At 39.5% G+C, this 22,500-nt stretch overlaps 1 protein-coding gene across 1 annotated transcript in view; it reads left to right on the forward strand.

Annotated features, from left to right (window-relative positions):
• Nucleotides 1–22,500, forward strand: part of cacna1fb (calcium channel, voltage-dependent, L type, alpha 1F subunit) — a 77,256-nt gene that overhangs the window by 45,130 nt on the left and 9,626 nt on the right. The window contains exons 18-34 of the mRNA XM_079676907.1: nucleotides 961–1,036; nucleotides 1,807–1,894; nucleotides 4,992–5,046; nucleotides 5,315–5,417; nucleotides 6,643–6,772; nucleotides 8,924–8,983; nucleotides 9,636–9,742; nucleotides 10,946–11,033; nucleotides 11,740–11,847; nucleotides 15,027–15,079; nucleotides 15,665–15,811; nucleotides 16,198–16,399; nucleotides 17,558–17,716; nucleotides 18,258–18,368; nucleotides 18,545–18,628; nucleotides 19,970–20,098; nucleotides 20,209–20,274. Coding sequence (XP_079533033.1) covers nucleotides 961–1,036; nucleotides 1,807–1,894; nucleotides 4,992–5,046; nucleotides 5,315–5,417; nucleotides 6,643–6,772; nucleotides 8,924–8,983; nucleotides 9,636–9,742; nucleotides 10,946–11,033; nucleotides 11,740–11,847; nucleotides 15,027–15,079; nucleotides 15,665–15,811; nucleotides 16,198–16,399; nucleotides 17,558–17,716; nucleotides 18,258–18,368; nucleotides 18,545–18,628; nucleotides 19,970–20,098; nucleotides 20,209–20,274 — 1,766 coding nt within the window. The remainder of the gene's footprint in view (nucleotides 1–960; nucleotides 1,037–1,806; nucleotides 1,895–4,991; nucleotides 5,047–5,314; nucleotides 5,418–6,642; nucleotides 6,773–8,923; nucleotides 8,984–9,635; nucleotides 9,743–10,945; nucleotides 11,034–11,739; nucleotides 11,848–15,026; nucleotides 15,080–15,664; nucleotides 15,812–16,197; nucleotides 16,400–17,557; nucleotides 17,717–18,257; nucleotides 18,369–18,544; nucleotides 18,629–19,969; nucleotides 20,099–20,208; nucleotides 20,275–22,500) is intronic.

The raw sequence follows: 22,500 nt of genomic DNA on the forward strand, positions 1-22,500 counted from the left end.
TTTCTTAACTATATAATTATTATTTTTGTATTATTTAGGCATTTCATTTTGAATGCACTTGTTAAATGGGATGATGGTACGTGTTTGGGGACACTCACTTTATTTATAACTCTCAGTGTAATGCAGCGTACGGTTTTAGCATGCTAACAAGCACGCTACCACTTCACCCACAGGCTGTTGTTTCACTGTGGACATGCTAATATTAGAATAAAACATAATTAGCAGCATATTGCCCTAAACAGAACCTGCAGCTGTCAGATAAAAAAAAAATGTTTCCTTTTAAAGGTCCCCTATTATACTGTGTTTCATCAACATATTACAGGTCTCAGATAAATACAAAGCATGTCTCTGAAGTGTTTGTCTCCCAACACCAAACAGATCATTGCAGCATTACCCATAATCCCCTCTGTTTCAGCCCTGTTTCCAAAGTGCTGATTCAATGTTTGTTACTTTAGATGAAAATAAGGAGCCCCTCCCCACGCCCCTCTGAGAGATTTGGTGACAAAGAACACAATGGTGCTCTAGGAGGAGATTCAGGTGATAAGGTGTGGGGGGGGGGGGGGGGGGGGGGGGTTACCTTGGCTGCTGATTGGCTAATGGTTACACAAGACAAAACATCGTTATGACATCATAAAGTGGCCAAAATCTGATCAGCTCATTTTCAGACAGGTTTTTATAGAAATGGATCAGGACAAAAAGAGAGAGAATATTTGTTCCTGAAACTTTCAGAGTCTCTTTCCACAGAGGGGACACATGTTGATGTAGAAGAGACATGAAGACATGAAGAAGAGGGGACACATGTTGATGTAGAAGAGGCATGAAGAAGAGGGGACACATGTTGATGTAGAAGAGACATGAAGAAGAGGGGACACATGTTGATGTAGAATAGATATGAAGAAGTGGATTTTGCATAATAGGCCCCCTTTCTGTAGTTTGTTGTGTTTTCTTAACGTGTGTCAGACATCCTGCTGAACGTCTTCTTGGCCATCGCCGTGGACAACCTGGCAGGAGGGGACGGAGATACCAAGAAGGACGAGTGAGTCCAACTCCTGTGTTTATGTGTATATTTACATATTAATACGTTTAGTCATACGCAAAGCCTGATAATGAACTGCTGCTGTAATCAAATAATTACATCTTCATATATTATAAACACAAAGTAAATACAATACATGTCGACACTATAATATACTCTATGTTTACCTGTCAGAATACAAATCAGCATTTATGCAAATTAGGTTTCTTACATACAAGGAATTTACTTGGGAGTGCATATATGAACACAGTAAGAGGAATTTAAAATAGTAGCAAATATGGAAATAAAACTATTATAAAATCTATAATAATAATAATAATAATCCAAAAGTCTAAAATAAGAAATAATTGTAATGTTTACAAGCAATGTAAATATGGAAAATAGTCAATACAATACATGTATGACATTAAGAAAGACGGGTAGTTAAAGTGATATTATTGTGCAGAAATGTGCAAAATATTCAATAATCAAAAGTGTGTGTGTTAAGGTAGCGAGTATCTGCAGAACACACAATGTAAGAAATAAAATAAAGCAAGTTTAAACATACAGTGTAGCACACACGGTCACTATGATATACCACAATACTACAGCTAAAATAAAAACATAGGATACACTCACTGAACAAATAGAAAAGTGTGCAGTCGGTGCAGCTTCTTTCATTTTGAAAAGAGATGTTATAATGGTAGACAGAACCAGAACAAACAAGACGGAAAAGAGAGGATCAAAATGGTGAGGATAAAGGGTTTAATTATTTCCTGTTGTTTCTGCAGAAAGACCAAGCCGGAGGAAACCGAGCCGGCTGCAGAAGAGGGAGGAGAAGGAGCAGAAGAAGAGGAAGAAGTGAAGGTGAACATCGAGGTATGACTTTGATCTTTAATGTTTTATCTTAAAGGTCACCTATTATTCATAATCCACTTCTTCATGTCTTTTATACAGAGACTTTGACTCGAAGCATCTGATGCTCAAAGATTGTTAACATTATAGGAATTAATATATCTTTAAAGGGGACCTATTATGCAAAATCCTCTTCTTCATGTCTCCTCTACATCAACATGTGTCCCCTCTTCTTCATGTCTCTTCTACATCAACATGTGTCCTTGGTTGCTGATTGGCTAATGGTTACACAAGCCAAAATATCGTTATGACATCATAAAGTGGCCAAAATCTGATCAGCTCATTTTCAGACAGGTTTTTATAGAATGGATCAAAAAGAGAGAGAATCTTTGTTCCTGAAACTTTCAGAGTCTCTTTCCACAGAGGGGACACATGCTGATGTAAAAGAGACATGAAGAAGAGGGGACACATGTTGATGTAGAAGAGACATGAAGAAGAGGGGACACATGTTGATGTAGAAGAGACATGAAGAAGAGGGGACACATGTTGATGTAGAAGAGACATGAAGAAGAGTGGTAACCCCCCCCCACACACCTTATAACCTGAATCTCCTCCTAGAGCAACATTAGCCGCTTTCACACCAAGTCCTTTGCCGTACTTAGTTCCCAGCACTTAGGTGCCGTTTACACGAGAACAAAACGGGCTGGATCTGCATAGTTTCTCTTGCATAACCCTTTCATTTACACGAGGCCGTAACAAAACGATAGAAACGGACCCCACAAACGATAACGGGTCCCAAGGTGGATAGATTTGCAAACGAAATGCTCTGGAGGGTCAAATGAGTCCGTGTATATATATCGCCTCTATACGATCATTTCCTGAATAAATAACGATAGCCCCACCTCTCCCCGCCTCTGCTGCTCACTGCTGTGGCATGGCCAGTAGCTACTGTCAGTAGCTACTGCTAGTGCTACTGCTACTGACCATGCTACAGATGTTAGTAGAACATCTACAGCTCGACCATGCTACAGATGTTAGTGCAAAATCTACAGCTCCTCTACCACAACCATCAGCAACAAGTGGACACGGAGAATTACATGAACTACATGTTGCTAAATCCACCGCGGGGCATAAACAGAAGGGTAGCCATGGCAACATTGCTCCAGGGTCTTCTTCGGTGCTTTTGGTGTATTTTGTAGCGGAAGTTACAGCGCCACTTACAGTCCCGGCATATATACTACAGCGTTTCCAGCGTTCTCGTGTGAACAGACACGTCAAATGAAACGAATACGTGTGAACGTAAGACTTTTTTGAAAACGCATACTATGCATAAACGCAAACGTTCCCGTGTCAGCGGCACCTTAGTACCCCCATGGAACTAAAGAGCCGATCGCGTTCACACCGGAATAAGTCCCTGAGGGAAGATTACACAAATGAAGCCGCTGACGTCACTTCTTCTTCCTCTGCTTTGGGTTTAATGGCAGGCTGCAAACAACTTCACGGCGTATACTGCCACCTGAAGTCCCCGGCCGGAAGTCCCCGGAGTTGGGGACTGGCTTCAGTAGAAGCTGCTGGGACTCCCAGCAGCTTCTACTGAAGCCTTCAGAGTAAATCGCCAGAACGCCGACACCTCCTCATCTCCACCGCTCTCATGTTTTCTCTTGTGTTGCCATAAGTTATTCTCTCTCCGTTGGTGAGAGAATGCTAATGCTAATAATGCTAATGCCAGCAAATACAATGGCGGCTTCAAAAAACTTTTCAGAGTTTTACGGGGCGTGGTTTGCAATTCGCCCAGCCAATCAGAAATTTGAACTTTTTTCTCCCCAGGATAGTACCACCTCTCTAGCAGGCACTAAAAAGGGGGTAAACGTTCTCATTAACTAAGTTCTCTTTTTGGTGTGAACGCAAAATCCCAGGAACTATCGGAACTAAAAGGGAAAAGTACTCCGGTGTGAAAGCGGCTATTGAGTTCTTTTGAACCCAATCTCTCTAATACCTCATTCACACCAACGGTGTTTCAGGGCCGGTTCGGAGCTGGAGCTTGAAAAGCACCGGGTTTTCGTGTTCACACCACAGCGGAGCAGCCTCTTAGCTCCGGAATCCGGTTCATTTCAAGCACCAAAGAATTGTCCGGCCAGAGCAAAAGCACCACATACATCACGCTTACGTCGAGGCGGGGGCAGGGGCAGGATCAACTCCTGAACAACAACAAAAAGCCAGCGTTTTATCCAGTTTGTACACAACGAGAAACTTAACAAGAGTTTCAGAGTTTCAGTGTTTCTGCCATAGACTGTATATATAAAGGTTTCTGCTCATGGTGAAGCAACGTGTCTGCGTGTTAAGGTGGAACCTGAGCATTCACGTTGATCACCTCTCATTATAATTTATTATAAATCTATAAAACTATAAATATTGAACTTTACTTCACGTGTTCATTTGAGAACAGTTGTTACATACCTGGGTGAAGGTTACAGTTCATTTAAATGAAAGATACAACGTTACTCCACACTCATGGTTCAGTCCACCTTAAGAAATAAGACCGACCTCAGAAGCAGTTGTGTTTTTAAAAAAACTTTATTGACACGAGTACACTTTTTTATAAGAATATAGTCTAAACAACAGAAAAGACTCCGGAAAAGCTGCAGATAGAGCCATAAGAAATGAATGCAACCGATTTCATCCGCGCGGTTTGGCTTTATGAAGCAGGCACGCAAACGGTTACGTCATGACGCAAACAATGACGCAATGACGCATTACCAGTCGGACTCTGGGCGGTGTGAAAAGAGCCGGAGCTAAACCGAAGAACCGGTTCTGAACCTGAAAAGCTCTAACACGGAGCTTGAACCGGAGTTGCGTTGGTGTGAATGAGGTATCAGAGGGGCGTGGGGAGGGGGCGAGGGGCTCCTTATTTTCATTCTAAAGTAACAGACAAAGAATCAGCACTTTGGAAACGGCTGAAACAGAGGGGATTATGGGTAATGCTGCAATGATCTGTTACGTGTTTGGAGCCAAACACTTCAGAGACATGTTCTGTATATATCAGAGACATGTAATATATTGATGAGAAACAGTATCATTTAAAATGTGACTCCATCAATCTGAAGCTCGGCTGTTTCTGCAGGTGGACATCGATGAAGACACAGAGTACGAGGAGGAAGAGGAGCTGCCTATAGAAGGTGGTCAGCCTCAACACATTTGTTTAGCCTTTTTTAAATGTATTTTCTATGGTGTTGGTGATGTATGATGTGTGTGTTTCTGTTTGAACCATCATCATAATCTATAGTCCGGGCAACCAGATGATGGTTGGCCCACTCTTGTATATTTACAGAGCAGTTCATTATCAGATACATTGATTTATAATTCAATATGCAAGATAATGCTTATTTCACTTGTGGGGTTTTAAGGTGTTTTATCATAAGATGTCTTCTTTCTTTTCTGACACAGATGCAGGAGCCCAGTTAAAGATCGCTGACCTGGCTCCTCCCAAAGAGAAAGTTCAACCAATCCCAGAAGGCAGTGCGTTCTTCTGCCTCAGCAAAACAAACCCGTAAGTAACACATATGTACCTGAAACCTGAGATGGCAAAAGTACACACATCCTTTACTCTAGTAGAAGTACAGATACTCGTGTTTAAAAATACTCTGGTGAAAGTAGAAGTACTGACTAAACTTCTTTACTCAAGTAAAAGTAAAGAGGCTTTGAAATGTACTTCAGTAAAAAGTACCCATAACTAGCAGCTGTTTTAAAGAGTACCTGACCTCCCTTTATATTAATAGAACAATAATGTCATTGTTAGCTAATGAATGTTTCCATGGTGACCAACGGCAACATGACAACGTTTTCATTGGTCCCTCTTCTTTAGAGAGGACCAGGAAATGATGGATACACGGATCATGTTCAAATCAATAGGCACGCAATGACTCTAAATAATAATGATCACGCCACCAAACACACATTCAGACTAAAGGAACCAGCCTGTTTGGGAAATGTGAGAAGTAGAAAGTACAGGTATTTGTGTTCAAAATGTGAGAAGTAGAAAGTACAGGTATTTGGGTTCAAAATGTGAGAAGTAGAAAGTACAGGTATTTGTGTTCAACATGTAAGAAGTAGAAAGTACAGGTATTTGTGTTCAACATGTAAGAAGTAGAAAGTACAGGTATTTGTGTTCAACATGTAAGAAGTAGAAAGTACAGGTATTTGTGTTCAACATGTGAGAAGTAGAAAGTACAGGTATTTGTGTTCAACATGTAAGAAGTAGAAAGTACAGGTATTTGTGTTCAACATGTGAGAAGTAGAAAGTACAGGTATTTGTGTTCAACATGTAAGAAGTAGAAAGTACAGGTATTTGTGTTCAACATGTAAGAAGTAGAAAGTACAGGTATTTGTGTTCAACATGTAAGAAGTAGAAAGTACAGGTATTTGTGTTCAAAATGTAAGAAGTAGAAAGTACAGGTATTTGAGTTCAACATGTAAGAAGTAGAAAGTACAGGTATTTGAGTTCAACATGTAAGAAGTAGAAAGTACAGGTATTTGTGTTCAACATGTAAGAAGTAGAAAGTACAGGTATTTGAGTTCAAAATGTAAGAAGTAGAAAGTACAGGTATTTGTGTTCAAAATGTAAGAAGTAAAAGTAAAAAGTTGTCAGAAAGGTAAGTAGTGGAGTAAAGCACTGATAGCAGAAACATGTACTTAAGTACAGTAAGGAAGTAGGCTATTTGTACTCCACTACTTCCCGCCTCTGCTTTTAACTGATTCTCTCTTTCTCTCTGCAGTATCCGTCGTGGCTGCCACTTTCTGATCCACCACCACATCTTCACCAACCTCATCCTCGTCTTCATCATCCTCAGCAGCTGCTCGCTGGCGGCCGAGGATCCAATCAGAGCTCACTCCTTCAGGAACAACGTGAGTGTCAAATCCTCTGCTTTTATCTCTCTGTTTCTGGCCTTCAATATGTTACCTTTGTCCATTTAATTAAACAAATAAATTACAAATATTCAGATAAACTTGAAAAGTGAAATGTCTATTAAAAATAAGATTAAATAAAAATGTTAGATCAGAAAATGTATACAAAATTGAGAAGTTCAAATTTGCACACATTACAATACATACATACATGTATTACTATTAATAAGATATTAATGCTGAATTACACAGTTTTATGGGTCTTTGTCAAAATAAATGTACTTAGTTAGATTACACCACTGGTTTCATGATATGTAGCGCTGCTGTTAGCCGTTAGCTGTTAGCAGTTAGCTATTAGCCTCTAGCTGCTGTAGAAACATGTGAACTTGCTCGTGGTGTGATCTTATTAAGCTTCTTATTATGTATTTATTTCAACAAGTACCATGCAAACAAATACTACAATAATCTCAGAAAAGAGAAGGGATGAATCAGGCCAGATTTGAGCTAATAGCTCATTTCCATCTGCAGTCCTTTGGTAGGTACAACAATCAACAAACACTAAAAACATTTCATAATCTCTATCACACAAACAATTATAAAACAAGATTTAAGTACAGGTCAATCAAATATTACATAGTACAGTTAAAATATAATATTACAATCCAGTTAAAATTGAAAAACTCAGATTACAGTGTAATAATGTTGGCATGACTGGTTGCTTAATATCTATTGTTTTGCACCATAAGAGAATGAGTTAAAGTCAGTGCATGTAAACTCTGGATGTGATGAGTTCCCGGTGTGGAGAATAGTTGCCTCCCTGATAATGACGGAGTATCTGAATGTGTCTCTGGTTGTCTCATCACGATAATGATGCGGACATACACCTCTGAGGTCTGAGCGGGGCGGGGCGGCAGCAGATTACCGAAGAACTGGGTCACTGACTTACCGGGTTATAGAGGGAAACACATGGAAACACATGGAGGGAGAAAATCACCAGTTTACTGTCTGATCCTGAGAAAAAGTGTATACACACACACACACACACACACACACACACACACACACACACACACACACACACACACACACACACACACACACACACACACACACACACACACACACACACACACACACACACACACACACACTGACACACTCGCTGTGCAGCAGCTGGCTTCATGCAAGACGTAGCAATTAGCAGCAGCTGAGGGAAGAAATTACTTATAACATACAATCAACACACACACACACACACACACACACACACACACACACACACACACACACACACACACACACACACACACACACACACACACACACACTGAGAGGAAGTTAACTCGTTGTTAGCCGCCTCTGTCCTGGATTAAAAGACACAAATGAAGAAAATTATTTTTGAATTGGTCCGCTATTGAGCATTATTCTGTTTGTATGTTCCTTTATATCTTGCTGGTCGTGTAACTGTACTTTATATATCGAGATGAAGATGTAAGCTGTAACTTAAACACCATGTTACTCCATATACTGTATGTATTAGTCCTCTTAAAGTGCTTATTTGTGTCCCTCTTAGACTCAGATGTTCACTAGAAACATTATGGAAATAAATGTCCCCACTCCTGCTCTGTATCTTGGAAAATAATTGTTTTTAATTTAACATTGATTTTATTCCTTTAAATATGATTATATTGCCTTTCCAGCTGTTTCCAGACCGTGGAATGGACCGTTCTCTTTGCAGAAGCCATACAATCGTTTTTAAATCAACACAATCCTGTTTGAATCAGTGTGTTGTGTCCCATTATTGATTTAGTGTAATAAGCTGGATCATATGCAAAGGGAATCTCTTCTCTCAAGATGTGGGTTGCTGCCATGTCTCATGTTCTTCTCCAATGTTGGCTTTTATTTTGTTATATTTGTTGTTTGTTTTTTAACTTTTCTTACACTATTTGTTCATGTAGTTTATTTTCTCTTTTAATAAAGACTTTGAATCTTGAATCTCAGCCTGTTGGGGTTCCTTTTGCAATAATCCTCACATATTATCTCTCAAAAATCTTTTTAAAAAAACCCTTTAAAGTCATGAACTATATCTGAGTATTTCTTTTTTTCTATGTATATCTTTAAATGTTTTTATTTTTGTATTTGTTTGTGTAGATTCTGGGATATGCCGACTACGCCTTCACCTCCATCTTCACTGTGGAGATTATGTTTAAGGTGAACAAACTAAAACCTTTAGTTAGCATTAAATAACTTTCTTGTTCTTGTTTTCTTATTCTTGTTGGTTGGTGTTCATACTTGTCAACCCTCCCGATTTTCGCGGGAGACTCCCGATTTCACTGCCCTCTCCCGGTTTCCTCCCGGGGTCATATTTCTCCCGCATTTCTCCCGATTTCTGACAAAATCAGATTTACACACAACTGTTTCCACTCGGACTTTAATACAGCTACACCATTGTTTGGTTCCCATGGTAACACGTGTCTTTAGTAGCGCGCGCAACTCAAAGTCTGAGAGGGTGAGGCAGATATTCACAGAAAACAGAACAAGAATCGACAACTACTCTACTCTCTGCTCACTCCTTTCCTGTAAAATACAGGTCCAGCCCACACATATGCTCCATCAAGGACGGTGCTACAGGCCGCAAGGCAGTGCACTTACAAATACAATAAGCATGTTAATGTTAATCTAACAGCTCCGGCGATCCACTAGCACCCCCCTCCCCCTCCCCAATTTTGCATTTTGAAATGCTCCCGATTTCTGAGGTCTAAAGGTTGGCAAGTATGTTGGTTTTGTTCTTCTTCTTCTTCTTCTTCTTCTTCTTCTTCTTCTTCTTCTGCTCGGTCTTTAATGTTCTCTCTCTGTTTTACAGATGGTGGTTCACGGAGCGTTCCTCCACCCGGGCTCGTTCTGCAGGAACTGGTTCAATCTGCTGGATCTCCTGGTGGTCAGCGTGTCGCTCGTCTCCTTCTTCCTCCAGTCAGTACCACATCAGTTTGAAAACAATTCGTTCACATTTGACTTCAAGATAATTCATTATTATTATTTATTTTTTTACAATATTCTTATTGAAGTTTTCAAATATAACGAACATTACACACACACAGACCGGTCAGTCTCGGTGGCAGATACAGTGTACGATCAGATGAATAGGCATGTAAATAAACACAGGTCAGTACACTGTACAGGGAGGCTGTGGCTCAGTGGATAGTGTGCTGTACTTTGAATCACGGGGTAGCAAGTTCGAGTCCCACTGCAGTCAGCATGTCGTTGGCTCCCTGAGACACTTCACCCCAAATTGCTCCTGTGGGGATTGTCCACAGTACTGAATGTGTATAAGTCGCTTTGGATAAAAGCGTCCAACGAATGACGTATAATGTGATGCAGAGATGATAAAGGGATAACAAAGTACAGAAATCTGAAAGAATATGACGTGGGCTACTACACTTTATAATCGTATTCCCGTTGCCCCCCGCCCCGGTCTTTGGTTTTATTGATTATTAGGAACATTATTTTTCAAAAACTCCATGAAGCTCTCGCAGATATTTTGAAAAACTGCCAGCTTTCCTTTGGTAACATATGTTAGTTTTTCTAAAGCAACACATGCTGACAGATCCTTAATATATTTATTCATAGTTTGTTCACATTTGTCCATTCTATAGCGATTGCCCTCTTAAGACGATTCATTCTAATTTATATTTGTTTAGTTAATTTACATATTTTTTTCTATTATCTTTTCGGACATTTTACATTTAATTCTTATGTTTATATTAATATCTTTATTTTTATTTTGGTAGTTTGCATCGAATGAAGATTTCAACTATTCAAATGCAGCTGTGATTCAAATGTCTGACCTCTAAAAGAAACCTCAACTGCAAAACCACATAACTTAAGAAACAAAAAGCTTCTCAAAAACCAACTGTGATTTTTTTATCTCTCAATTTAAACACTGATTGTTGATTTTTACACTCAGGCATGCAGCATTGGCCCTTTAGCAGTTTAGCTGTGTGTGTGTGTGTGTGTGTGTGTGTGTGTGTGTGCGTGCGTGCGTGCGTGTGTGTGCTGCCCTCTGCTGGGAGAATACAGCAGCTACAGCTCTTATAACTGCAGCTTTACATGGAGTATAACTCGTTTTATATTTTGTGTAATTGTTTCTGACTCTCTGTGTTTGTGTGTTTGCAGCTCTAGTGCGATCTCGGTAGTGAAGATACTGCGAGTCCTCCGAGTGCTCCGACCTCTGAGAGCCATCAACAGAGCCAAAGGACTGAAGGTAAACACACACACACACACACACACACACACACACACACACACACACACACACACACACACACACACACACACACACACACACACACACACACACACACACACACACACACACACACACATACCATGTATACATCACTTCAGGGGACATTACATTGACTTACATGCATTTCCTGGAGACTTATCCTAACCTTAACCATAACCAACACATGCCTAACCCTAACCCTAACCTTTACCCTAAACCTAACCAAGTCTTCACCCTAAAATCCCCATAAGGGAGGCGAGTCCCCACACGTGACTGTGTAAACAGATTTAGGTCCCCACAAGGATAGTAATGCTAGGACACACACACACACACACTGTTTGAATGATATGACACACAACGACACACACTGACACACACCGTGTTTGTGTAAATAAACTGGATACATACAGTATATTGAAAGGCTTTTTTTTTAATCAAATGCATCCTAAGTACACAAAGTGACATACAGTATACTTAAAACATAAAAAAAAATACAAGTGACCAAGTGTTATATATATATGTGTGTGTGTGTGTGTGTGTGTGTGTGTGTGTGTGTGTGTGTGTGTGTGTGTGTGTGTGTGTGTGTGTGTGTGTGTGTGTGTGTGTGTGTGTGTGTGTGTGTGTGTGTGTGTGTGTGTGTGTGTGTGTGTGTGTGTGTGTGTGTGTGTGTGTGTGTGTGCAGCATGTGGTCCAGTGTGTGTTCGTGGCCATCAAGACGATCGGGAACATCATGATCGTCACGACGCTGCTGCAGTTCATGTTTGCCTGCATCGGAGTCCAGCTCTTCAAGGTGAGACTGAACCAGATGGCAAAATTACACACAGCCTTTACTCTAGTAGAAGTACAGATACTCGTGTTTAAAAATACTCTGGTAAAAGTAGAAGTGCTGACTAAACTTCTTTACTCAAATAAAAGTAAAGAGGCTTTGAAATGTACTTCAGTAAAAAGTACCCATAACTCCCAGCTGTTTTAAAGAGTACCTGACCTCCCTTTATATTAATAGAACAATAATGTCATTGTTAGCTAATGAATGTTTCCATGCTGAACAACGGCAACATGACAACGTTTTCATTGGTCCCTCTTCTTTAGAGAAGACCAGGAAATGATGGATACACGGATCGTGTTCAAATCAATAGGCACGCAATGACTCTAAATAATAATGATCACGCCACCAAACACACATTCAGACTAAAGGAACGAACCGGTTTGGAAAATGAGAGAAGTAGAAAGTACAGGTATTTGAGTTCAACATGTGAGAAGTAGAAAGTACAGGTATTTGTGTTCAACATGTAAGAAGTAGAAAGTACAGGTATTTGTGTTCAAAATGTAAGAAGTAGAAAGTACAGGTATTTGTGTTCAACATGAAAGAAGTAGAAAGTACAGGTATTTGTGTTCAACATGTAAGAAGTAGAAAGTACAGGTATTTGTGTTCAACATGAAAGAAGTAGAAAGTACAGGTATTTGTGTTCAACATGTGAGAAGTAGAAAGTACAGGTATTTGGGTTCAGAATGTAAGAAGTAGAAAGTACAGGTATTTGAGTTCAACATGTAAGAAGTAGAAAGTACAGGTATTTGTGTTCAAAATGTAAGAAGTAGAAAGTACAGGTATTTGTGTTCAACATGTGAGAAGTAGAAAGTACAGGTATTTGTGTTCAACATGTAAGAAGTAGAAAGTACAGGTATTTGAGTTCAACATGTAAGAAGTAGAAAGTACAGGTATTTGAGTTCAAAATGTAAGAGAAAGTACAGGTATTTGTGTTCAACATGTAAGAAGTAGAAAGTACAGGTATTTGTGTTCAACATGGAAGAAGTAGATAGTACAAGTATTTGTGTTCAACATGGAAGAAGTAGAAAGTTCAGGTATTTGAGTTCAAAATGTAAGAAGTAGAAAGTACAGGTATTTGTGTTCAACATGTAAGAAGTAGAAAGTACAGGTATTTGTGTTCAACATGTGAGAAGTAGAAAGTACAGGTATTTGTGTTCAAAATGTAAGAAGTAGAAAGTACAGGTATTTGAGTTCAACATGTAAGAAGTAGAAAGTACAGGTATTTGTGTTCAACATGTGAGAAGTAGAAAGTACAGGTATTTGAGTTCAAAATGTAAGAAGTAGAAAGTACAGGTATTTGTGTTCAAAATGTAAGAAGTAGAAAGTACAGGTATTTGAGTTCAAAATGTAAGAAGTAGAAAGTACAGGTATTTGTGTTCAACATGTAAGAAGTAGAAAGTACAGGTATTTGAGTTCAACATGTAAGAAGTAGAAAGTACAGGTATTTGAGTTCAAAATGTAAGAAGTAGAAAGTACAGGTATTTGTGTTCAACATGTAAGAAGTAGAAAGTACAGGTCTTTGTGTTCAACATGTAAGAAGTAGAAAGTACAGGTATTTGAGTTCAACATGTAAGAAGTAGAAAGTACAGGTATTTGAGTTCAAAATGTAAGAAGTAGAAAGTACAGGTATTTGTGTTCAACATGTAAGAAGTAGAAAGTACAGGTATTTGTGTTCAACATGGAAGAAGTAGATAGTACAAGTATTTGTGTTCAACATGGAAGAAGTAGAAAGTTCAGGTATTTGAGTTCAAAATGTAAGAAGTAGAAAGTACAGGTATTTGTGTTCAACATGTAAGAAGTAGAAAGTACAGGTATTTGTGTTCAAAATGTAAGAAGTAGAAAGTACAGGTATTTGTGTTCAACATGTAAGAAGTAGAAAGTACAGGTATTTGTGGTAAAAATGTAAGAAGTAGAAAGTACAGGTATTTGTGTTCAACATGTGAGAAGTAGAAAGTACAGGTATTTGGGTTCAGAATGTAAGAAGTAGAAAGTACAGGTATTTGAGTTCAACATGTAAGAAGTAGAAAGTACAGGTATTTGTGTTCAACATGTGAGAAGTAGAAAGTACAGGTATTTGTGTTCAACATGTGAGAAGTAGAAAGTACAGGTATTTGTGTTCAACATGTGAGAAGTAGAAAGTACAGGTATTTGGGTTCAGAATGTAAGAAGTAGAAAGTACAGGTATTTGTGTTCAAAATGTAAGAAGTAGAAAGTACAGGTATTTGTGTTCAACATGTGAGAAGTAGAAAGTACAGGTATTTGAGTTCAACATGTAAGAAGTAGAAAGTACAGGTATTTGAGTTCAACATGTAAGAAGTAGAAAGTACAGGTATTTGTGTTCAACATGTAAGAAGTAGAAAGTACAGGTCTTTGTGTTCAACATGTAAGAAGTAGAAAGTACAGGTATTTGAGTTCAACATGTAAGAAGTAGAAAGTACAGGTATTTGAGTTCAAAATGTAAGAAGTAGAAAGTACAGGTATTTGTGTTCAACATGTAAGAAGTAGAAAGTACAGGTATTTGTGTTCAACATGGAAGAAGTAGATAGTACAAGTATTTGTGTTCAACATGGAAGAAGTAGAAAGTTCAGGTATTTGAGTTCAAAATGTAAGAAGTAGAAAGTACAGGTATTTGTGTTCAACATGTAAGAAGTAGAAAGTACAGGTATTTGTGTTCAAAATGTAAGAAGTAGAAAGTACAGGTATTTGTGTTCAACATGTAAGAAGTAGAAAGTACAGGTATTTGAGTTCAACATGTAAGAAGTAGAAAGTACAGGTATTTGAGTTCAACATGTAAGAAGTAGAAAGTACAGGTATTTGTGGTAAAAATGTAAGAAGTAGAAAGTAAAAAGTCGTCAGAAAAATAAGTAGTGGAGTAAAGTACTGATACCAGAAAAATGTACAAAGTATTTGTACTCCACTACATCCCACCTCTTACCAGAAGTACAACGTTTACTTTATTTCACTTTTATTTTTGATTTCTTAAGCTGTTTCTGGATCTGCTATAAAAGGACAGGTGTTGCTTGGAGTGTGTATATTTTATAACGTTCTTCTACAAAGAGAAATGAGAAGGGTGTTTTGTTATATTGAATTGCCGTTTGTAACTGAAGTAATGAGTCACATGTTTTTTGCGATTTGTGTTTCAGGGTAAATTTTATCGCTGCACAGACGAAGCCAAACACACTCCTGAACAGTGCAAGTGAGTTTTTAAGCAAGACCTGTGAACTCATACTTGTTATGTCTTGTCATTGCAAACGTTATTTCTTTTTGGTTGTCATGTACAAACATTTATATTTGTTTAAAATAATTAATCCAATATCACGGATGCTCATGACGATTACCTAATCTCTTATTTTCAAGTAAAAAATGTACGCTAAAGGGGGCAGGACCAGAAAAGTTTTTAAGCTTCGTCTTGAAAAATATATTATTATATATTATTATTCTTGTATGTTTTGTTTCTGACATTTTCAATCAATTGACAAATAAGTATTTAACTTGGAGACAAGCTTTCTGTTTTACATACTCAGATCTGACGTCACTGTGTGTGTGTCTGTCTGTCTGTCTGTCTGTCTGTCTGTCTGTCTGTCTGTCTGTCTGTCTGTCTGTCTGTCTGTCTGTCTGTCTGTCTGTCTGTCTGTCTGTCTGTCTGTCTGTCTGTCTGTCTGTCTGTCTGTCTGTCTGTCTGTCTGTCTGTCTGTCTGTCTGTGTGTGTGTGTGTGTGTGTGTGTGTGTGTGTGTGTGTGTGTGTGTGTGTGTGTGTGTGTGTGTGTGTGTGCGCGTTCAGAGGGACCTTCGTGGTGTATAAAGACGGAGACGTGAACCACCCGATGGTCAGAGAGAGGATTTGGCTGAACAGCGACTTCAACTTCGATAACGTTCTGATGGGGATGATGGCGCTCTTCACCGTCTCCACCTTCGAGGGCTGGCCTGCGTAAGTCTGCAAATAAAAAAAAAACGTTATTATTATTAACAGAACAGAAACACACCAATGCCATGCAGGAGGAAGTATTCAGATACCTTCATTTTTTTAACATACTAATAAGATTTTTTAAATATTTTTTATATAAACTGTCGGCAGGATTATTAAATAAAACCTGAATTCTGAATGTATTTTCTGAAAAAATCTTAAATTTCAAAGTAACGAAATCTATTACAAAAATACAATGAAATAAAAGTAAATAAAACTCATAAGTACCTAACATTTGTACCAAAGTTGATAAGCATCCTAGTTACTTTCCAGCAGCTGTACACTAAGCCAGGTATTGAAGATATTTAACCCCCCCCCTCCCCCCTCCCCCCTCTCTCCTCTCTCCTCAGGCTGCTGTATAAAGCCATCGATGCTAACGGGGAGAACACTGGTCCGATCTACAACTACCGCGTGGAGATCTCCATCTTCTTCATCGTCTACATCATCATCATCGCCTTCTTCATGATGAACATCTTCGTGGGTTTCGTCATCATCACCTTCAGAGAGCAAGGAGAGCAGGAGTACAAGAACTGTGAGCTCGACAAAAACCAGGTAAATAATCAGACTCGGGGAAAATCACATACCATACAAATCAGTAATACTTAAAGGTGGGCTAGGTAATTCACTTCAGAAACACTTGTTGTTATATTCCATGGAATGCTCTTAACATCCCGATAGCATCCCTTCTTCATGTCTCTTCTACATCAACATGTGTCCCCTCTTCTTCATGTCTCTTCTACATCAACATGTGTCCCCTCTTCTTCATGTCTCTTCTACATCAACATGTGTCCCCTCTTCTCCACGTCTGTTCTACATCAACATGTGTCCCCTCTTCTCCATGTCTCTTCTACATCAACATGTGTCCCCTCTTCTTCATGTCTCTTCTACATTAACATGTGTCCCCTCTTCTTCATGTCTCTTCTACATCAACATGTGTCCCCTCTTCTTCATGTCTCTTCTACATCAACATGTGTCCCCTCTTCTTCATGTCTCTTCTACATCAACATGTGTCCCCTCTTCTCCATGTCTCTTCTACATCAACATGTGTCCCCTCTTCTTCATGTCTTTTCTACATCAACATGTGTCCCCTCTTCTTCATGTCTCTTCTACATCAACATGTGTCCCCTCTTCTCCATGTCTCTTCTACATCAACATGTGTCCCCTCTTCTTCATGTCTCTTCTACATCAACATGTGTCCCCTCTTCTTCATGTCTCTTCTTCATCAACATGTGTCCCCTCTGTGGAAAGAGACTCTGAACGTTTCAGGAACAAAGATTCTCTCTCTTTTTGATCCATTTCTATAAAAACCTGTCTGAAAATGAGCTGATCAGATTTTGGCCACTTTATGATGTCATAACGATGTTTTGTCTTGTGTAACCATTAGCCAATCAGCAACCAACGTAACCCCCCCCCCCCTTATCACCTGAATCTCCTCCTAGAGCACCATTGTGTTCTTTGTAACCAAATGTCTCTCAGAGGGGCGTGGGGAGGGGCTCCTTATTTTCATCTAAAGTAACAGACAGAGAATCTGCACTTTGGAAACAGGGCTGAAACAGAGGGGATTATGGGTAATGCTGCAATGATCTGTTTGGTGTTTGGAGCCAAACACCTCAGAGACATGTTCTGTATATATCTGAGACCTGTAATATATTGATGAGAAACAGTATGATAGGGGACCCTTAAAACATGCATTTTGTCCTCCGTGTGCAGCGTCAGTGTGTGCAGTACGCTCTGAAGGCCCAGCCGCTGAAGCTCTACATCCCCAAGAACCCGGTCCAGTACAAGTTCTGGTCCATCATCAACTCCTCCGTCTTCGAGTACGTCATGTTCCTCCTCATCCTGCTCAACACCGTCACTCTGGCTGTCCAGGTAAACACACACACACACACACACACGCACGCACGCACGCACACACACACACACACACACACACACACACACACACACACACACACACACACACACACACACACACACACAAACACACACCTACTTATACTGTTCAAACAACGCAAAACTGTTGTTTATCACAAACCAACCGACATATTTTATTTTTCATAAACCCAAATACGTTCAAATGTACAGAATTAGTGGTCTTTAAAACTGCACAATAAATGTATTAGATACAACTAAACTCATTATGTTCTGTTGACTGTGACTGCGAACCCTTTATGTAAAGTAATTGAAGAAGTAATAAAGGTTATGGATCCTTGTTGCATTTAACTGCCTTGTGTTTATTGTATTTTAAATATGTGTGTGTGTGTGTGTGTGTGTGTGTGTGTGTGTGTGTGTGTGTGTGTGTGTGTGTGTGTGTGTGTGTGTGTGTGTGTGTGTGTGTGTGTGTGTGTGTGTGTGTGTGTGTGTGTGTGTGTGTGTGTGTGTGTGTGTGTGTGTGTGTGGTGTCCCTTAGCACTATGAGCAGTCTAAAAACTTCAGCCACATCATGGACATCCTGAACATGGTGTTCACGGGTCTCTTCACTGTGGAGATGCTGCTGAAGCTGCTGGCTCTCAGACTCAGGGTGAGCAAAACAAACGCCCCTGGGAAGAAAGCCTGATATATTTACTTTAATTAGTACTTCATTTACTTACATTTTCTCTTAATTATTATTAGTTATTACTTGTAATTGCTTAATTTAATGCTTAATTTCATGTATTCATTACTTGAATTATTTCATTTAATACTTTATTTTTGCAGCATTACTTTATGGACGCCTGGAACTCATTCGATGCTCTGATCGTGGTGGGCAGCGTCGTCGACATCGTAGTTACTGAGTTCAGTGTGAGTACTCAAACACAACTTTAATTATTTTCCGTCATCAGGTAAAACCATAACATTGAGTTTGGTCATTTAGTATTTCAGCAGATGTTCTCACAGGGGTCTCAACCCGCTGCCCTCGGCTCTTCAAGCCCTCTACTCTGGCTCCCTTGAGCTTGGACAAAAATAAGAAGGAAATAAAACCAAAGTATTTGTAGGACTATTTATATTTTGTTGCACGGTTGAAAATGTTTCATATCATGTATGTTGAGGTGATACTGTGACACATAAATAAAAAACAAAACGGTTTTAATTAGATCAACTAAAATATGCGTCACATCCTGCTACGGTCCCGCGCCAGCGCCTTTTCCTGCAGGCGAATAACCTGACCCCCGGCTCGATGATCGGAGGAACACAGAGGGTTTAATTCTGGTGGTTAGAGTTAGATGCTTTCAAAGCAAACGATGCTGGATTACCGGTATGTTTGATACGTGGAGAGAAGTTGTGAAAGGTGCTGCAGCCTTTACGTATTGGAGGGAAAACACGGAAGAGGAAGACAGCTGACGATCTTCACTCATAATTCAATCAGTCAACTCTTTTTAGGGGGCAGCTATAGGTTTTATTTATTTCAAATTGGGTCAATTTTTATTATATTAATTTTCTTCAAATGTGCAGAGGACTCCCCAAGTGCTGTGTTTCATTCATTTTAAAGTAGGCCTGTAAAGGAGGTGTATTTTTTTGTATTCTCCTTATATGACTTCTTTGTTTCTTATTAGAGGTAAACAGTTTTCTAGAATGTAATAAATAATAAATGCAAAAAAACTGTATTTTTTGTGTATGATGTAACAATATATACAACTTTATAAGCTATCAGGCTATGAAATATATTTTGCTGCTCCTGACAAAAAGAATTGGTGGAAAAGGGGGAAAATGGCTCTTTGGGTCAAAGGTTGCAGACCCCTGGGTTATCATATCTTAGGTGTTTAGTACATTGAATGGAGCACGCTGCCCTCTGCTGTTTACTGAGAGGAATAACTTCATTTCATTCTCAATCATTTTCTACGTTTGTTCACTTTATACCACAAACAATATTAATATTTAATTTGTATTTGTTCCGTTCATGGTATGCACAATTTAATGTATAACAATTATTTAAAAAACATGTCTCTATAAACACACCATACCCTAAATATACATATACCTAAAGGACTTAGTCATTGTGCTCTCAGTCATGCTGTTGTTTTGAGGTTAATACATTGATAATAACTGAATTTTAGTCCACTGAGGCAGGTGTATAATGATAATAATAATGAGAGGATAACAGTAACTTTCCCCCTCTCTCCCTCCCTCTCGTCTCCCCCTCAGAGTGGGGAGGACAGCTCTCGAGTGTCGATCACCTTCTTCCGTCTGTTTCGAGTCATGCGATTGGTCAAACTGCTGAGTAAAGGCGAAGGAATCCGGACGCTGCTGTGGACCTTCATCAAATCACTGCAGGTCAGGAGGCGGGGCCAATGTCAAGGGGGCGGGGCTAACAGGAAGCTGCCTTGCTTTAGGGCTCAGTGGCAGAGAGCAGTTTAACTCGTTTCCTCTTCTACCTTCTTCAGGCTTTGCCGTACGTCGCTCTGCTCATCGCCTTGATTTTCTTCATATACGCTGTCGTCGGGATGCAGGTGAGTTCAGAGGGGATCCTGCAGGGGGCGCTCTCATCGAAAACACATCAAGAGCCATGACTTCTCATTGAGAGTAGTTCCAGTTTAGAGTTGTTTTACCAACATTTTACAGCTCATTAAGATGAAAACAACATTTTGTGGCTTCTAGAAAATTGATTAAAAAACGATTTATTTTTATCATGTCAAAAAGTAATTAAACATTAAGCTAAAAGTTGCCGCCAGATCTCAGAAATATCTAAAAATGAGCGTCTAGTTCAACTATCTCGTGAATGCAGCTGCAAAAAATTAAGGAAAAGTAATTACAATTTAAAAAGCATTTGAAATAAGTTGTATAACTGTGGGCGTAAATATAACATAATAAGTACCCACTGATGAGTGAGTACTAGGTTGCTACTGCTGCTGTTTGTTGTTGTTGTTGTTTGTTGCTGTTATTGTTTTGTGGGTTTTATATATAGGCTATGGTTTTATCATGTTTTGTTGTGTTTTTTTTGTAACTTCTGAAAAAATATATATTGAAAAATAAATACGTTTTAGGGGAGATTATTTCAGAAGGTGTTGATATCTCGAAGATTGTATCAGGCTAGTTTTGGAACTAAGCTAGTTTATCTATTTGATGGAGCTTCCTGCAGTTTATTAACAGCTCATATGCAAATACTTGGCTCCAGTGTTCGAATTACCGATTTGCTTTCGGGGGAGCCCCATTCTTCAGTGCACATCCTGCAAGTAAATGTGTCACACGCACGCTCTGTTGACTGGTGCAGAAGCGCGGATCAATTGTACTGTGGCCCTGAAGTGCAAGAAACCACAGCATTTAAAAAAAAAGCCACAGCATTTCAGAAAACGCAGCAGCATTTCAGGAAACACCACAGCATTTCACATTGGACGGAAAGGGTTTTCCTTTAGGGAGAACACTTCTTGTTTATGATTGGACAGAGCCAGCCAGAGAAGCACTGCTGTGATTGGTTGTTTTTGCTGCCAGTCAAGAAATTACGCTTCGTGATTGGTCAACGCCCAACAGCGCAATATGTCCCAACCATGGTCCCAACACGTTAGCCGTTAGCAGAAACTCAGAGCTCACAGCTCCTCATATCTGTTCAGAAACTGGACAAAAGTTAAACATGTACAAACCACAGACTGTCTCTGTCATGGCAAATACAGTCGCTGCTTTATTTATGTCTGTATGACGTTGTTGTGAGTGTGGACGGAGCAGCTACAGGTTAGTTTAGCCTAATGGATCCGATTCCATTCAGAAAACACGCATTTTAAAAGCTTTTCGCCTGCCGTCTGTCTGCAGACTTGTCAAAGCGTTAATTCATAGTTTTTACTAACCGTTATCAGTATGTAGTTACTTCGGCATCACTTTGAAACGTGTATTACAATTACATCACGGTCAAATATGTTCATTTGGTTGTAGTTGGTATCTCCCATAGGATTTACATGGAGATAAGCCCCGCCCCCTCTCCAACGCGTCCTGTTTGAATGACAGGAGCAAACACAGCTGACAGCCGCGGTGAAACTCGAGCGATTAGAGCGATGCGAATATTGGGTAGTCTACCAAAGTATTTACATGGAGATAAGCCCCTTAAAAAACATGAATTAATAAAGCATTAATTCTGTGTTTACTGCTGTCATTCAAACAAGACGCTGAAGAGGGGGCGGGGGCGATAGCTAAACTAACCTGTAGCTGCTCCGACCACACTAACAACAACGTCATGCAGACATAAATAAAGCAGCCATTGTATTCGCCATGACACAGACAGTCTGTGGTTTGTACATGTTTAACTTTTGTCCAGTTTCTGAACAGATATATGAGGAACTATGAGCTCTGAGTGCCAACAGCTAACAGCTGATGTGTTGGGCCAAGCGTAATTTCTTGACTGGCAGCAAAAACAACCAATCGCAGCAGTGCTTCTCTGGCTGGCTCTATCCAATCACAAACAAGAAGTGTTCTCCCTAAAGGAATACCCTTAACGTCCAATGTGAAATGCTGTGGTGTTTTCTGAAATGCTGTGGCGTTTTGTGAAATGCTGTGGCGTCTTGCACTTCAGGGCCACCGTACAATTGCTATAAAAACACTCTGCTACTACTACAGACTGTATTTGTCTATAAAAAGATATACATTGTTTTTATTTTTATGAAAAGCCATGGATACCTTTCATTCCACTCACTCCATCTGTGTCCAGTTAAAAGGCAGGTCATGGGCATCGTCAGGTTCGCTAGTGCAGG

Source organism: Notothenia rossii, assembly GCF_949606895.1.
Source record: "Notothenia rossii genome assembly, chromosome: 4".
Lineage (NCBI taxonomy): Eukaryota > Metazoa > Chordata > Actinopteri > Perciformes > Nototheniidae > Notothenia > Notothenia rossii.